Raw genomic sequence first — 17,954 nt, 5'->3', positions numbered from 1 at the left:
TGTTCATTTTAGATGCACCATCACTGAAGGATGCCAGCGCGGAGGATGTGAGTCTGTTCCTGAGCCGCTCCTGCCCTGTGGCCACATGCACCCATCGATCCCATAATGCCTTGATGCAGAGCATGCGTGTCTTGTGGTGGAGAATGCTTGGTAATGAGTTCTCCAGCCCAGAGGAGCCTCCCAGGAAAGACTATGACATGGACATTGAGTCACTGTATCTAGGTGGCAGCTAACAGATGATGAAACTCAGACTAGTACATCTGAACAGGTTTTATGGCACATTAGGGCTTCCAATATTATTTATATGATTACAAATAACAGAACAAATACAGTGATGCTGGAGTCCTTTAGCTACATAAATACTAAAACATTCATTTATGTTCTCTACCAGAATGTTTTATACTTTAAATGTTTCTTAATAAAGGGATAGTTCACCCCCCAAAAATTCTGTCATTATTTTCTCGAATACTAAAAGAAGATATTTTGAAGTACACCATTGGACAAAAAACACTGAGACATTTCTTTAAAATTTAGAATATCTTAAGGACAAGTACATGTTTGGGTGAACTGTCCCTTTAAAGAAGTTTACAACAATACATTCACTGTCTTGAACATGTTTTTATTGTTTTTTGTTTTATTAAATTAAACATCGCGGGTACAATAGCAGTTAGGTTTCAACATTTTTAAAGGCTTAAAATACGGTTTATCATCACAGACCTAAAATAAGGACTAATATGAAAAAGTAAGGATTGGAAAATGAAAAGATAAGTGATCAGGGAATTAAGAAAATAAAATTCAGAACATTTTCTTGGTCGTTTCTGAAGCTGTTTAGACACTGTGTATGTTTAGGTGTGTGTGTGAGAGAGTCTGCTGCATGCCCATAGTGGCCTAAACTCATGCCAAGGGCCCATTCACTGGACAGCCGTCATTATTTTTTACACTCATGTGAAAACAACAGAGCAGTCCACTCCACCGGCACAATTAAAATAACATTTTCAAGAGCGGAAAAATATGATGCGGGAATAATTGTCTTCTCTTTATGCAGCGTTTTAAAACTGCGGGTAAATGAGGCCTGCTTTTGGAGGAAGCGGAGCTGTGTGTGTTGTTGTGTGAATGCAACTGTAATGTGTTTGTGCTTCTGCCTGTGAAAGTGTGAATGTGATGAATGTGTGTGTGAGAGAGAGCTTGTGAATGAATGTTTGCTATTGTGGAGGTAAAAAGTCCAGGTAAGAGTGAAATCACTGTGCCTGCCAAAACACTGCCTTGTTTCACAAGCCAAAGTGGTTTATTTGATTAACTAACCATTTATGCTGGGGCCTAATTGTTGAGTTTTACCACAGTTGTAGTTGTATTAAGCTCCCTCTATGATTCACTTCAGTCAGATGTTCTGTGTTCAGATAATCGCTTTGAACTTTTGACCAGACTGTTGTACAAATGTACAAAAAAGGACTGTGAAGAGAAATAAATATAAGATAAAGGAACGAGTTTCTGTTACAGTACATGTACAAAACCCTTCAAAACTTTAGGGTCAGTAAGATTTTTTTAAATAAATTAAAATTAATACTTTACAAATGTGACTAACAACTTTCATAATGTTAAAAAGTATTTATTTTAATTAAATGCCATTCTTTTGAACTTTCTATTAATCAAAGCATCCTGAAAAAAATATATCACCATTTCCACAAAAATGCAAAACTGTTTTCAACACTGAAAATAAGAAGAAATGTTTCTTGAACAGCAAATCAGCTTATTCAAATTATTTCAGAAGGATTGTGACACTGAAGACTGAAATTATGGCTGCTGAAAATTCAGCTTTGCCATAATTGGGAATAAATTATATTTTAAATTATATTACAGTATAATATAAGTTATTTTAAATAGTAATATTTCACAATTAAACCGTTTTTTTTTTTTTAATACTATATTTTTGGTCAAATAAATGCAGTCTTGGTGAGCATAACATAAGAGACTAAAAATCTAAAAACCCCAAACTTTTGAACAGTAATGTACATTTACAGTTATATGACAGATGTTTTAATGCAAATCCCTTTTTTAAATCAATGTGTGTGTTCTCTGGGAATTGAACCCATGACCTCTGTGTTCTCATGATGATCACTGACTTTTACGACAACATTCACAAAAAGCTGTCCTCAGATACATTGCAATGACTTGTAACATACAAATAATATAAAGTTTACAACACACTGAAAGCACAAAAAGTTTCCCTTTTTCTATTATAAAAGATAAAAGATGGTCCTGTTCGGATTTGAGATCTTCTGGACTATGTTTCCTCGTTTCTTAGAGAGGCCATTTGTCTTTCTTTTAAGATCCTTAGAATTCCAGTCTGGCAGAAAGCTTTGAACATTTGGTAGGTGACTCAAATATCATACAGTTTATTCAAAGGAAATCAAGTACATCAACTTTATTCTTATGATGGGGTTATTTGAGGTACTCCTGACAGTATTTAGAATTCCTACAGGTTTTTTTTTTTTTTTTATTCCAACAGAGCCTTTATGTCATTAAAGCATAAACTCAGCATCATTGGGGACAGGACCATTGACACATCAGAACCAGCTGTACATCCATTATCTTCAAAGATCATGTACACCTCTTCTTTAGAATTAAATGAGAACACTCAAAATGAGTGGGTGGAGACAGAAGACCAGCTCACCCTGCCTACCCTACTGTGACTGGCTTGATCTACACCAGCCTCAGAGCTGGTTGGTCCATGGCCCTGCAGTAAAGAGCAGGGTGATGTTGAGGTGGACCCTCCATCTGTGGGTTCCTCCTGGCTATGTGTGGAGCTCACAATGCCCCCTGGAGGACTGGAAGATACAGTGCAGCTGCTCACGGTCCACAGGCATGGATACTGACTGAAAATCACATGAGCTTATTTACTTATTAACACCTTTTTGGATATATTTTGTAAGACTTAAATGTACAAGTCGTTGTTCTCTCTGACCTGCTGGCTCCGGGTGAGCTTGGAGCAGGTTGCATAGACAGCATCGCAGCAGGACCAGGAGGAGACACACCTGTCCAGCCCTCGTGACCAGAGAACATCTGCACAGCACCTGGACTCAGATTCTCAGATAGAGACACCAAGAAAAAATCAGAAAAAGTGACGTGAGAAAAAATGCACAACTAGAAAAACTTATAAAATAAATAGGAAATTTGGAAATATAAGACATCATCAAACTCATTTTGTCAGTTTAGATCTTTAGATCCCCATTCACTTTCATTATACTGAAATTCATGACTTGACATTTTAAACATTTCTCCTTTTGTGTTCCACAGATCACCTGAGTTATGGCCACGGTGGTGATGATGGTGGGGCAGGTAGGGGGATGGGTACGGGGCTGCTCGGGGCCCGTGCAGGCTTGGGTAGTGTTTGTACCCATGGTGGGGAGTAAGCGGTAAACCTCCTGGGTACGGAAAGTTACCACCACTAGCAGAACACAGAGTGTCTGGGTTTGATATGAACCATCCGCCTGCAACCAACAAATGGACACCAATAGGATTCACCTAACACTGTTAACATAATGCAATACTTATTTCTTAAACATGTCTGTAAATCAGACAAAACACATATTATGTAAATAGAAGAAAAGAAATGACTAACAGTGCGGTATGCCCACATGCTGGTTTTCAGATGGAGGTTCTAGATGATTCTTAGGATGGCTCCTATAAAGAGAAAAAGCTTTGTGCATGAGACAAACCTCAAATCCAGAACTCATCTATCATAATGGTTAATATCCATATAATAATCACATACACTATTGTTCAAGGTTGGGATTGTTAAGACTTTCTTAATGTTTTTGAAAGAAGTCTCTTATACTCACCAGTTTATTTGATAAAAATGCAGTAATATTTTGAAATATTATTGCAATTTAAAAGAACCGTTTTCTATTATTATAGATTTTAAATGTCATTTACTCCTGTCATGAAAAGTTGAATTTTCAGCTTCATTACTCCACTCTTCAGTGTCACATGATCCTTCAGAAATCATTCTAATATGCTGATTTGCTGCTCAAGAAACATTTATTATTATTATTGTGAAAACTGTGACTTTTTCCACACAATTCTTTGATGAACAGAAAGTTCAAAAGAACAGCATCTAGTTTGAGTAACATCATAAATATCTTTACAGTCACTATTGACCAAATTAATGCATGTCTGCTCAATAAAAGTATTAAAAATTATTGTGAAAAGTATAGCATATATAAAGATTATTTACATTTTAGTGAGTCTGTTCTACTTTTGATTTTTTTTCACTATTTATATTTCGAGGCGAATCATGTGACACCTGTTAGGTTTTTATTGAATGTACGTCCTTTCACAGGTATATTCTACATAACCTTATATTTTCTTATATTTATATTTTCTTATATATATATTTTTTGTCTTGTCATGTCCTGACATATCACTTTTGATTTTTCGTCATTACATAAATTTTGTGATTTAAATTTCAGAATTCAAATTTCACTGGTGTACAGACTGTGGTGGAAAAAAATTTTTTTTATCATGAACTCATTAGTGTAATGCAAAATTTTATATATATATATATATATATATATATATATATATATATATATATATATATATATATATATATATATATATATATATAATATTGCATTCAAAGTAGTATTTGTTGTACTGCTTTTCATTTCTAATCATTTAAATATAAATCGAGTCTTTTTCTTTTTCAGTTGTCATTAATATAATGTAACAATGCAAAATATGATAATGGTCCTAAAATATGTATTAAATATATATGCATATTATATAGGTGTATATTTTCTTTATGCAAAATATAATTTTTTCTTCCTTTCTTTTCCATGTTTTCTATTCTTGGGGTTCACATGTTCATGAGATTCACTCTCTAATAGTTCAAATTCACACTGTACAGTAAAGTCTCACTTGAGTAGTTTTTCAGAGTACAGTACCTCTGCTCCAGTGAAGTTATGATTACATTTACTGGAGTACAATAATTCAACGCTCATTCAACCAACATTGTTGTGTAATATCTCACACATTCTTCACTGTAGCCGCTTAAAATCTCTCACTCTCACTTCACACTGCCTCTCAAACAAGCTCCTTTACTCACACACTCACTCGATTCAAAGCATAAATGTTTAATAATTGGTCGCTAATCACTGTTGATTTCGCACAGTAATATTAACTTGACTAGCGCTAAAGCCTGTTATGATATTATTATGAGTTGAAATACGCATTGTTAAATCGGTGAGAAACTTATCTTCTGACACTGACAGTGTTTGGTGTTTAATGTCATTGAAATTAACTGTACCTTTCCTTTGCGTCAAGGAAAGCTTTAGCAAATGGATTGTGTTTTATCTTCAGTGCAGTTATCTGTGAAGGTAAGAGAAGAGGATTGTGAGCATAAAATATATCTCGTTCAACAGAGGTGAAATATTTTCATCTATTAATGTACATGCAAGCATTATACTTTGCATTCACAAAAAAAAAAAAAAAAAAAAAATGGTTCTTTTTAAAGATACAATTGCCATTTTCACCTGAAAAAGACACCTGAAAAATTTCTGTCATCTGATTTCATGATTTCAGAAGTTGTATGGACCTCTTTTTATCTTGTATTTTAAAAGACACCGTGGTCATTATTCACTGTCATTGCATGGAAACAAGCAGCATGAACATCAAGATTTGTGGAAGAAAGAAATCCAGTTTTTGGAATGACATGAGAGTGAATAAATTGCTACAGAAATTCAATTTCTGGGTGAACTAAGCCTTTAAGTATGTTTACCCTAAATGCTTTGTGAAGATGCTCTAACCTCTTCATTCTGGTAGGCCGTTACAGCGATGAACTGAGTTTCTGTGAAAGAGATGTTGGTCACCATCCTGTGGCTGCCTCCTACACGAACAATGTGAATCTGAGGCTCGTACTTATGGAGAGAATTCAGCATGATCTAGACCAGGTAAACAGAAAAGAAGAGTTCTCTACAAGTGTACATACCAACTTTTAGCTAATGCGGGTCCATACTGTACCAATACATTCAGTTATTTAATTGAATTTAAATTGAATGAGGTATCAAAGAGGATGCAGAATTGTAAATAGGTTTTGAAGGTAATGAAGAATTAAAACAGATTGAAATCCAAAGCAAAACTGCTGTATGGCTATAATAATATATTTATTTATTTTTTTCAGTATGAATCACCCATATATCCAAGAACATTACATTAATTATATAAATATATAAAAAAAATATTCAGACAGGTAAAGGCATTTATGCATCACAGGAATAAAGTACATTTTAAAATATATTCAAATAGAAAACAGTTATTTTAAACTGTAATAATATTTTGCAATGTTTTTACTGTATTTATTGTATTTTTGATCAAATAAATTCAGCCTTGGTGAGGTTTAGAGACTTCTTATATATATTACAGCCACTTAAAGCAGTTATATAATATGCTTTGAATTTCAATCCATTTAATTCTAATTAAATTTTATAGATATTAAGCTCAATATAATTATATTTAATGAAATATCAATAGATTTTAAATGTCAGTTTCTTTGTATAAAGTTACTTGACATAAAGAGGTGGCTATTTTGTAGTGCTGTATGGCAAAATTACAAACTATTTTGGTGGTTGTGTTAATTGTTCTGACAGTAGCTGAACTTAGTTAGAGCTACATGTCTAATCAGATGAGAAATAATGTATTTTATGTATCAAAATGTAATTATTTATGACATTAAAACTGTGTAATCATACTCCAAGTCGTCAGCTGAAAATTTGGACAGTTTCATTATACTGTACATTGGTAGGTCTTTACATTTAGACACTGCATTGTCTCTGTTTTTTTGTGTGAAAAAATTCTTCGGATGACTGCAGTGACCACGTCAAGCATGAATAAATCTATCAAGCCGAATTCTGAGAAAGAGATGGATGGAACGAGAGAGAAAAGCAGCATTTTTTACTCTAATTGGTGGATTACAATGACTGATGAGGGGCAGGTACTCATCTGCATGGCTACAGAGGACATAAAGGGCTTTGTGTGCTTTTCTCTCCCTGCTGCCTTTTTAATATGTTGCCTTTTTGAACATCTAAGGACTGATGGCTAAATTAATTTTGCATAGAAAAAACAGAGGTAATTACCATAATGTACAACTAACCACAGCAATTATTTCATTTAGAGCTGGTTCTCGCTCATCGTCCTCTCTGCTGCCAGCTCTGCGTTTAAAAACCCCGGTAAATAGGGAACAGACAGGAATAGAGGAGAAGAGGATAGGGTGGCGGGGAGGGCGCAGGGGAGGGGTCATGTAAATACCAATAATAATTTGGTGGCGGAGTCATACTCGAATGGAGCGGGCTGGAGCACCTCGCAGCGGCCCCGCTGAAAGCCAGGATGGCTAGCTGAAGTAGACCACTCTCTGTCTGAACGGCAGGAAGTGCATTAAATGAGAAAAGTGGCAATTAAGAGCTGTTTATTCCTGTTTACATGCAGTACCTGCTAAACAAAGGGGCTCCATAGGTGAAGTGGAGCAGAGGAGTGCACTAATTGTATAAATGCACACTTGAAATTTCCCCGTGGCAGCGCATAGGGTGATTAAAGGCAGGCCAAGACTCCTAAAAGCTACAGAAGCCTGTTTGGACACACAAGAGCCCTGAGAGGCTACTCAACTTACGGAACAGGTCACTTACAGCATTACACACCTGCACAACACGAGCATTCCATGTGCAAAATCTGCAGGGAGTCTTTGTTTTCTTAGACTTTTTACGCAGAACAATTTAACAACATGATTAGATGAGAAATCAGCCAAAGACAGTGCAGTGGGAACTTATTTAAGCCTTAAGGATATTTAGTTCGCTATGTATATCTTGTATGTGTCAGCATTTCAGCACCTGGCCGCCTCCGTTGAGTTTGTTGGTCAGTTTGACTTTGTTGAAGGACACCGGAGCCTTCATCCAGTGGGCACCGAAGTTGGGCGAGTCGGGGTGGATGTAGACGCAGCTGTGACTGTGAGGCTCAGGTTTGCCCGCAGGGACCCACTCGCCGTTCACGTACTTCCAGCGGTGCCCGTCTGCAGGACTGAAGTCCAAGAGGAACGAATACATGGCATTGGGATCCAGACCCGTCACGCTGACCTTCAGAACTGGAAACATCCTTCTACAAAGTAGGAATCATGACAGAAGGACTACTTAAAATGCTTACTGGATCTCTTAAAAAATAATTTTTCAAAGCAATAAATAAAATAAAGATAACTGAAGTATGTTTTATTAGAAAATACTATTTCAGTCTCTCTGCTTTTTTCTTTCAGTCTTTATATTTTTAGTCTTTCTAAAAATTTCACGTTTAATTCAACATGTTGCTGGTAGGTTCTTGGAAATTATTTGAGATATTTACTAGGAATTTCTGAGTGAAAAGTGTTTCTGAACCAGTTGTATGTTCTTAAAATAAAGGTTCTTTATTGGCATTGATGGTTCCATGAAGAACCGTCAACATCCATGGACAAAAGATCTCAAAAATGTAGGTTCATTTCAAAGCAATGCTACAGAAGAACCATTCTGAGCTGTTCAGTGTACAGTTCTTAAAAGAACCACCCTTTTCTTGGTGTGAACAACATATTAATAATCTAAAGTCAAAGGCTTCCAGTGTTGCTTTGGACCCAACTAACTTTAATTACATGGTCCAAAGCACATCTTCTTTGTGTTCCACATGAAGAACAACACAGATTTGGAAAAACATGAGGGGTGTAAATGATGACAGAATTGTCAATTTAAGAGAACTATCCCTTTAAGACAATAATCTTAATAGAATTGTCCCAAATCTATCACAAACACTTACACACATGATTAAAAGTTATCCCCAACAATGATTCACACTGGCTGCCAAAACTCTATGAGCAGTTACAAGCACAAACTTCATGAGAGGTTGGACGCTAGTCATTTTCATCTTTTTTTTTCTGCCATGATTATTTTTCATGGATGAGAACAAGTTTAAGAGGGGCTGCAAATGGAAGGACACCCACCTGCAGAGCTGACCTGTAACTACTGAATGAGTTGGTCAAGTCACCCTTCAGCTCGATAACACCACAACAAGGCTTTTCAATTAAACTAATCTGCCAGTTCCAAAAAAAAAAAAAAAAAAAACATAAAAACACCACCATGTGCCAATACCAGCAGCACAAAATAATAAACCTGCTGATGGATAACTGGACCACAGGGACAAATTAATAATTTTTTATAGTTTCCTTTTATTAATGCAGAATGTAATGTGAACACTTCTATTTTTTTTCTAAAGTAACACCAAAACTACAACTGACAAATGAATATTTTCATAAAGATTAAGATTTTTAAAGTTTATATAAACCATCACATTGACTACAATTTTCTGTTCTCTCAAGAAACAATATTACAGTACATTTTATGTTTACAGTGGCCCCTATAAGTATTTGGATACCCAAGTAACATTTAAAAATACTTTAATGTCATTGCATTAGATACAAATTACTAAAAACATGTTTCCCCCAGAACTAACTTTTTTGAAAGCTTGAGTTTACACAGCAGAGAGACAACCAGCGAGTGTCCATACACTTTTTGTCATTTTTAACAGTATAAATATTGTTTTATTTCTTAAAACCCTAATAAATATATTTTATGGAATGTTTTGCTTGAAGAGTGCTTTTTATCTTCTTTTAAAATAAATGTCACTTGATTTGATAATTTGTTAAATAATGCGGAAACATTATAATGCGTCATACATCTGTTTGACTTCAGTATGAAAATATTTTTTGGGGCCATTTTACGTAAGCCTGTGTACAGGTATATATATATAAAAAAGTTAAAATTAATAGTCTTTAAGACGCGAATTTCGTACTTATTTCATTACTAAAAAACGCTTAAGATCTAATTTTCTGACGACACGTACGAAATACTAAATAATTATAACCATATGATCTTTAATGTATAAACAATAGGAACTTTTGCTCGAATGTAAGAACATGAATGTTATTTGTGCAAAATAAGTTAACAAGTTCGAGTAAACATCACAAACCTGTTTTCTAACAGCTTCTGTGCAAAACAAATTAATTATTTAATATTAACAAAAAACACTGCTATATTCAAATACTTTTACAACTTTGACATCGGGTTCAAGGTGGCTCACCTGCCGTTCTTGGTCACAATCATCTCATTAGTCAATTCTTTGAATTTCCTCCAGAGTTCAGAATCTTCTAGGATGACTTTGAGCTGTTTCTCGGTGGGGTCTCCCTTCTCTCTACCGGCCTGTAACTCGCTCTCCACAACGCTCAGCAGTCTGGTGATGCAGCAGTCGTTACCGTCCCGAGTACCGGTCACCGCGCCGCCGCTCCTCAGCTCTTCCTCCACCTTCATGAGGGACGAACAAATCTCACACGCGTTTGCCAAGAAGAAAACAATTGGAGTATAATTTTAGCTCACTAGAATTTATGAGAAGATTTAGACGTAACGTTGTGTCTAACACAACTTTTAGATGGCATGAAATAAATCATAAAAGAAAACCGACTCTCTTTAGCATCTACACTCAGTGTGAATGATGGATCTGTAGCTTCTCTCTGCGACCACCTGTTCTTATGACCGGAGGACAAACCTGCAGTCACGTGGGTTTCTCCAATTAAGTGGTTCATTCACAACCCATTGTTTTCAGTTCAGAACCAAATTTAATGTACTACACTCAAGTTTATTTTCTATCTTCATATTTATGATAAGGAAATGTTTTGCTGTTTGAATAACAGGAAAAACCTGGGCAGAAAATTCAAAGGAAATTTACAGGCATGACACTTCAGAGAGAAAAATAAAAGGTAGCCTATTATAACAAACGCTACCTTCTTTTACGTAAAGAAATGAAAAGCATGATGGAAAACAACTCATAAATCACACTCCGGATGTGTTTTATGCATACTATATAAATGAATTCTCAATAAAACAAAACTTTTTTTTTTTCAGAACCATGGACAGCTCGTAAATGAAGTTTTGTTTTGTATTTTATTTCATTGTAAACATATCAATAACGTGATGTATAGTTATTTAAAAATTCCCTTTAAAAATACTTCGCTTTATTACCATGTTTCAGTTTTCTCGAAAGTTTTTTTTTTACTGTCGGGAGAAAAAAAGTTTTATTAAAAAATTTCATAAATACGAACTGTTTTAATAATGTGAGGGCAGAACCATAAAACGTATGTCATTTAGATTTTCAAAAATAATCTATCACATAGGCTATTTTTACCTTTTTATGAAAAGGCACGTTTTGCTTGGGTCAAATGGAATAACCTTAAGAAATAGGCTAGTGATATATTCATAACTAACACAATGAAAAAAATTGTATCAAATGTTTTTAAAAAATGAACGCAAATGCATCCAAGGACATTAGTTTTTAAAATTTCAATTTTGGACATTTCTTATTCAAATTTGTCTGACACATAATAGTTTATATAGGCTAATTAAAATGGGAAGATTCGGTCTATCTTCCACATACGTACAAAACGTACCCCAATCATGACCGGATACTATATAGCTACACTATACTAAAATATTTGGACATCGTAACTACAAGTCTAAATCAGCATATTTCCTTTTAAATGAACGATGAAGTCTACCTGTTATTTGTAAACATGGTGCTTTAAAGCTCATTCTGCTTCCTGAATTCGGACTGGTATGAAACATCAGAACATTCACTGTGATTCACAAGATGGACTCATATGTGAGGGCGTAAATAAGAGCATACTGTCAAAGAGCTTTAGTATTGTGGAAGCCATGTGGAGCAGAAATCAAATACTGGATGTTCTCTGCAGCGGGCGAGAATGAACGGAAACTCGATCCAGAGACCGGCGCCCTAATAACAGAGCCACGCGCATGGAGATTAGAGGATTCAAAGAGTTTAAATCCGAGAAAAAGAGTCTCATTAGCGGAGAATCCTCCTGCATATCAAACATCAGCAAACCAACCCCCCCCTGACCTTTAACTAGCAGAGATGACTTACGCAGATCAGTCAACTTATAAAAGTCTCACAGATGCATTGTGGGATGGGGCTTCTTAAATGACAGTAAGTAGCCTACTTTCAATTAAAGAAATACTCATTCAGGTAATAGGATGCACTGACAACAAAATGTAATTAAATCTAGGATTAAAAAAGGGAAATTGATTCACATGGTCTACATGAATCTGATTAACTTTTAATAGCAAGGATTGTTAAAATGTCCATACAGTAGCAGTAATAATTCTTAAACACCACAAATATAATTTTTTTCTCATCCACCTTTTATTGTAGTAAAAATGGGCGCGTCCATTTGTATATTCTATGGGTCTGACTTCCGGTCTCATCTGTGTCCACTCCGTCCAGCTATTTTTTAGCTTAACAAAACAGTTTGTTTTGCTGCTTGATATTGAAAGTTGGTGTGTCTTATCATATTATTTTAATGTATTATCTTAATTTTGAACACACTGGTTTGTAGTGCAAACAGTTTTACCGTTTACTGCACGTTGTTATTCTCCTCGTTATTTACCTATAGCGGCTAATGAACCGGAAGTCTCACCCATAGGCTTACTTCTGCGTTGAAGAAAAAGGTGGATAGACATAATGCAATTCTATGTAATGAGACAAACATGAAACAACACAATCATCAACATAGGGAAAATTTCCATTTCAGTCATGATAAAACAATTCTAGAATGCATTTTTTCAGTCAGAAAAATATTTTTATACATAAATAAAATGAATCTCTTCAGTAAATATACAGCTGACATACAGTAACAAAGAAAAACTACCACTGTCATTTTTGAAATCAATACAGTTAAAAGGAAATGCGCCAGACATGATTTGAAAATATGAGGACGGGCATATGAAACATTCATCAGAAAAAGCCACATCATTTTGCTCCTAAATTCAAAGAAAGAAATAGGGTTGTTTGACAAAGGAACCCTAAAGATATACATTTGCACCCTAATGAGTGTTTAATATTTATTTTATCTAATAAGATAGCAATAAGACATTTCTGACATCCTTTCACTTACCTATTATAGATAACATCTGAACTAAAACATAATTGCAACAATTATTTAGAAAGCCCTTAATCATTATCTTGTTCATGCAAAAAAAATAAATAAATCTAAATACTAAAAAATTGCAACACTGGTTACTTTTCTACCCAATCTAGTCCTCAAGTAATCCTTGGATGGAGGCAGAGATGAAGGCACGTAGGAATTAAAAATATTAAGCAATTACACAACAGTTAAATGTTAAATAAGCTCTCCCATCTTGCTGCACGAAACTTGTCACTACAGTTACAAGACCGAAATGCAACCATTTGCCCAATAAGATGTTACTTGGGTATTTGTTTCATTCTTGTTTTCTACTTGAACGTAAAGCACAGGTGTGTGTTTGTGTAAGAGAGAGAGTACTTGTCTGTGTGTGCTTGTTCACACACATGGAGAGTGTCCGTCCGTTGGGGAGAGTAAGGGGAGCCTGTAGTGTGGTGAGGTGTCTGTGCCAGGCTGCAGAGTGAGTACACGAGTGGCATTGAAGGCAGCACTGAAGCTGGAGCCAAAGCAGCCCACAGAGAGAGAGCCAAGGCCAAATGTAGAGGCATCTCACTTCAAGCACGCGGAGAACAACTTAATGATTGCATCCCTACATAAAAACAAATAGCTAAAGGTAAACAAACGCCAAAGCCAAAAAAATAGATGATTAAAAGTGTCTTTTTTGGCTGTGACAGAATGACAGTTTCAAATTTAGTCTATAAAGCAATTATGTGAATTTCATACACAAAGACCAATAGGCAGTTAAATTGCAAAGCTGATATTTTAAAATGGAAAAAGGTACATTTAAAAAAAAAAAGTACATTCATTATATATATATATATATATATATATATATATATATATATATATATATATATATATATATATATATATATATATAAAACTTGGTCCGCAGACAGTCTTTGCCATTTGCAATCACAACATTTTTTTTCTGTTACTATATCTCTGAGCCAATTTATCTGACTCCTCATAAATGAATGTTGATTTGGGTCAACAGAGATGTTTTTTTTTTTTTTATCTATGGTTTTGAAAATACAAAGAAACTCACCTTGCAAAAGGAATGTAGGACAAGCTATACCTGTGAAATAAATGGGATATAACAGAGGCATGGGTTAAATTTATAAGCTATATTTCTCTCTCTCTCTCTCTCTCTCTCTCTCTCTCTCACACACACACACACACACACACACACACACACACACACACAACATACACACACACACACACACACACGTTGGGTTTTCATATTTTATGGGGACTTCATTGACATAATTACTTTTATACTATACAAACTGTATTTTCTCCTATTCCTATAACTCACTCATAAACCTAATCACCACAGAAAACTTTTACATCTTCAAAAAACAATTAAGCATGATTTGTAAGCTGTTTTCCACATTTTTTAGCCAAATGTAAAAAAAAAAAAAAAAAAAGGGGTAATTTAATAAATAAAACACACACACACACACAAACACACACAAAACATAGCCGATAAAGAAGAGGTCACAGCAATTTAACATGTAATAACAGCAAACAAATGCATTACTTTCTTTACTATGGCTACATAGTAGGGCCACTATCGCACTATTTTTATAGCTTCTTAAAAGTCGTTTTTGATAGGAGTGCCTGTAAGATACACTATACAAACACTGTGTCAATATCCCAAAAGAAGCTACAAGTTCATGAAAAAAAATCAGTAAGTAAAATTTGTACTAATATTCTGGTTCTGAAATGTAAAGGTCGGGAGTTCTGTTAAACAGATTTATTATATCACATTAGATTTGTTTAACATGGATTACAAGAAGCTTTAGGAAACATTAGCTGTTTTGGAACTTCTGCCAGACTTAGTGACTACATTACACACGTCCCCTCTTTCCAAACTCCACCCACTGAGACCACTGTAATCAGAGATGGAGTGAGAAAGAGGGCAGAAGTAATCATCTCAGTATTGTCAAAATCAATAGTAGCAAAATAGCATTCTTGCGCTTAAATTTAAAGATCCGCTTCAACTCTCAGTTTCCTGCTTCAAATATGTTGTCCCACCAAAAGCACAAAATAACTTCTGAAAAATCTTTTGAAAGGTTTGCAAAGCCTAGGACCATCACAAAGACAGGTGTGATATTTCAGGACACCTACTACAGTGATATCTGGTAATAGTGCCAGTCCATTAAAAAGAAAACATATCACTTACAGCACTGCATGGTTCAAAGTTTCAAGTTTTTTTATTGCCTTATGTCATCGGTGTTCTCACTTTCACTCACTCTTTTATATACGTTTATGTCTACATGTTTTTTTTAAAGTTAACTCCATATACAATTACAACATTTATATAGTCAAATTTAAAAGAAAAGTAAGTATGGATATCTGTTATTTTACCATGTAAAAGCCAAAAACTGGAGGATACAGAACAGCAGAGCAAGGCCTTTGATCTTCCACTAAATACAAAAACACAAAGAAATTTAAAAGTTAAGGAAAGCAAACAATCAATTATCATAATAAACATGCAAGTTTAAACATTGTGTTACATAATACATTATGACATGACATCATGGTTATTAAGATTAACCCACTTACCCAAAAAGCAGCGCAAAAGGTCAGCACCAGGCATGTCTTCAAAAACACAAATGTTCCATTTAAAGAAAAAGGAAAAAGGCCAATTAGTGAATTATATGAACTACTGAATCACTCTATAGTGCATCAGACTATAATATCTGTGTATGTGTGTGCTCTCACAATCATAATGCCAGTTGCCAGAGCTCTTGTCTTGTCACACATCCTCTTGAGTTGCTTTAATGGGCCCATTAAGAACATTGTGCTGAAAGCAACCCACACCCAAAAGACCTCAGGATTGATTTACAAATTCCCACAAATGCTACACATCACTGTATACAAGGGGCAGTCTGTGACATTTCATTTTTCTATTAATTTATTCACAAATGCTTTAACATTTGCAATTCATGCAGACAATGAGTTGAAAACATTATCTCTGGTGAACATGTTTGAAATCTCTAAAGGAATTTATTTTCATATATATTTGGGGGCAAATTACATGAAAAGGATAAAAAATTGGCATAACCATTAATTATTATTTCTTCTTGTCATTTTTTTTTACTCAGTTCTCATGAGATTAGATACAATTCTGAAGTATCAATGTGTGTGTGTGTGTGTGTGTGTGTGTGTGTTTTTTTGCTATTAAAACATTTTTTGGTCTCTCAGAGATAAAACAAAAATATGAGATACTTCGACTTTACGGCATTGCAAGTTTAGTTTATGTTGTCAAACATCAAACGGTATAACCTCAAGAAATCTTTGTAATATATATATATATATATATATATATATATATATATATATATATATATATATATATATATATATATATATATATATATATATATAATAAAAATACAATTAAGGGTTTTACAATCACTCATATTTATGCAATAATGAAAATATCTGATTACTTTCTATTTTCTATAGTTTTGAATGAAACAAGGATTACTATTTCAGTGTTCTATTTCATTTCATGTTTAATTAAATGTGTTATTTGCAGTTTCTTTGTAATTATTTGTGAATTTTACTAGCAATTTCAGAGTGAAACAATTATATAATTGTTTTTTTATTGTACTTATATCAATCGACATTTTAAAGACAAAATTCAGTTCATTTGTTTTTTAAAAAAAAGTGTTTTTGAACTTCATCTACATTTTCACTGACCCACACATGCCAATGCAAACATGGTCTACCATTGTAAACATTGTAGCCAGTGACACACCTTGTGCGAGATGAAATCAAAGGTGGACAGTTAAAAGCTGCATGACTCACCTTAAAAGAGAAGCAATATTACCTAAACTGTAAAAGACTGCAAAGAGTGTCAGTCCAGTTCTCGGAAGCCAAAGCAAGCAGGTCCCCTGAATCACAAAAATATGACGTTTGACTATAGTATGTTAAATTAAAATAAAACAATATAAAACTATTCGTGCACTCGTCTTACCAAAACTGAACACAAGACGCCCGACACAAAACACGCGACGAATCCCTTGACGCGCGTGCCCCAGCCCAGTGTTGATGCTTCATTCGCTGCCTAAAACAGCGACGGTATATTCATGGATGTTCACCAAAAACAGTGATTTCAATAAATTTCATATTAAGCTTTTGCTAATGACAGTCGGCTACGCACATGCACGCGACAAAACAAGTCGCAAAAGACTAGATTCGAATTCAAAACGACATCGTCACTCTGTAAACACAATAACACTTCAAAGCATTAAAACTGAGTTCTAACTCAAGTGTAATGCAGTAGTAGACAGTTAAAAGCAACTACCTGCAGTACGTTGAGGTCGTCATTGCCATCTTGGCCACTCAAAACGTTCTTTAATTTGTCCATAAAGGTTCAGGTTGATGCTTAAAAAAAGAAGAAGTCTCAAGTCGAAAAAAATTTGTCTCGAAGCTACTTCGTTTAAGTAAATACGTATCGATTCGTTCCCTTTCCTGTTTGAAAGCGTAACAGGTGCATACGACAACTCCGCGTGTAGCCACGGCAACGATTACGCGACGTCATCACGCTCGACGTTCTGAATCGACAAAATTGAGCCTGTTTGTTCGCTTTTATTGTTTAATCTTTAATATGCTCGCATTATGTTTTACATTCACACCGATGGGATAAAGTAGACAATACATGTAGAAAAGGGGATTAGAGAGGCGTAAAAATTATTAAGAATTTATACAGTAAGTGAAAGTATGGATGCATTGCCTGTATTTTACTCATTTAAACTTTAAGTATCTAAACAAAACATACTCAAGTGAAAGCTTAGCTAGATTTTAACATTAAAGTAACTGTGGAAGATAACTTAACAACTATTTTCTCACTGTTACGCTATATGTAAGGCTCTGAGACTCTTAG

General features: G+C 34.7%; 2 protein-coding genes across 2 annotated transcripts; both read right to left on the bottom strand.

Moving 5' to 3' along the window:
* Positions 1-1,950: 1,950 nt before the first annotated feature.
* tbx19 (T-box transcription factor 19) lies at positions 1,951-10,910 on the bottom strand. Its single transcript, XM_042757801.1, has 8 exons — positions 10,144-10,910; positions 7,881-8,145; positions 5,808-5,942; positions 5,309-5,370; positions 3,620-3,681; positions 3,302-3,488; positions 2,963-3,100; positions 1,951-2,873 (listed from the first exon to the last, which is right to left on the bottom strand). Exons 1-8 carry the CDS (start codon positions 10,368-10,370, stop codon positions 2,636-2,638), a joined length of 1,314 nt encoding a protein of 437 aa, XP_042613735.1. The 5' UTR covers positions 10,371-10,910; the 3' UTR covers positions 1,951-2,635.
* Positions 10,911-12,171: 1,261 nt separating this feature from the next.
* LOC109080193 (vesicle transport protein SFT2B-like) lies at positions 12,172-17,651 on the bottom strand. The gene is made up of 8 exons (XM_042757799.1): positions 17,376-17,651; positions 17,046-17,135; positions 16,877-16,962; positions 15,785-15,866; positions 15,626-15,661; positions 15,428-15,486; positions 14,100-14,129; positions 12,172-13,640 (listed from the first exon to the last, which is right to left on the bottom strand). The coding sequence occupies exons 1-8, from the start codon at positions 17,436-17,438 to the stop codon at positions 13,601-13,603; spliced, it is 486 nt and encodes a 161-aa protein (XP_042613733.1). The 5' UTR covers positions 17,439-17,651; the 3' UTR covers positions 12,172-13,600.
* Positions 17,652-17,954: the final 303 nt, after the last annotated feature.

The sequence above is a fragment of the Cyprinus carpio genome, chromosome A6, assembly GCF_018340385.1.
Source record: "Cyprinus carpio isolate SPL01 chromosome A6, ASM1834038v1, whole genome shotgun sequence".
NCBI lineage: Eukaryota > Metazoa > Chordata > Actinopteri > Cypriniformes > Cyprinidae > Cyprinus > Cyprinus carpio.
The sequence above is the reverse complement of the archived record's forward strand: the minus strand, read 5'-3'. Positions and strand labels throughout refer to the sequence as shown.

Coding starts and splice junctions, on each gene's coding strand:
- tbx19 (XM_042757801.1), bottom strand. CDS start 10,370: ATGAAGGTGGAGGAAGAGCTGAGGAGCGGCGGCGCGGTGACCGGTACT. Junction 5,371..5,807: donor CGGCCTACCAGAATGAAGAG/GTTAGAGCATCT, acceptor TTACCTTCACAG/ATAACTGCACTGAAGATAAA. Junction 3,489..3,619: donor GCATGTGGGCATACCGCACT/GTTAGTCATTTC, acceptor TGTTGGTTGCAG/GCGGATGGTTCATATCAAAC.
- LOC109080193 (XM_042757799.1), bottom strand. CDS start 17,438: ATGGACAAATTAAAGAACGTTTTGAGTGGCCAAGATGGCAATGACGAC. Junction 15,867..16,876: donor AATATTGCTTCTCTTTTAAG/GTGAGTCATGCA, acceptor GGTTGCTTTCAG/CACAATGTTCTTAATGGGCC. Junction 14,130..15,427: donor CAGTTTTTGGCTTTTACATG/GTAAAATAACAG, acceptor TTTATTTCACAG/GTATAGCTTGTCCTACATTC.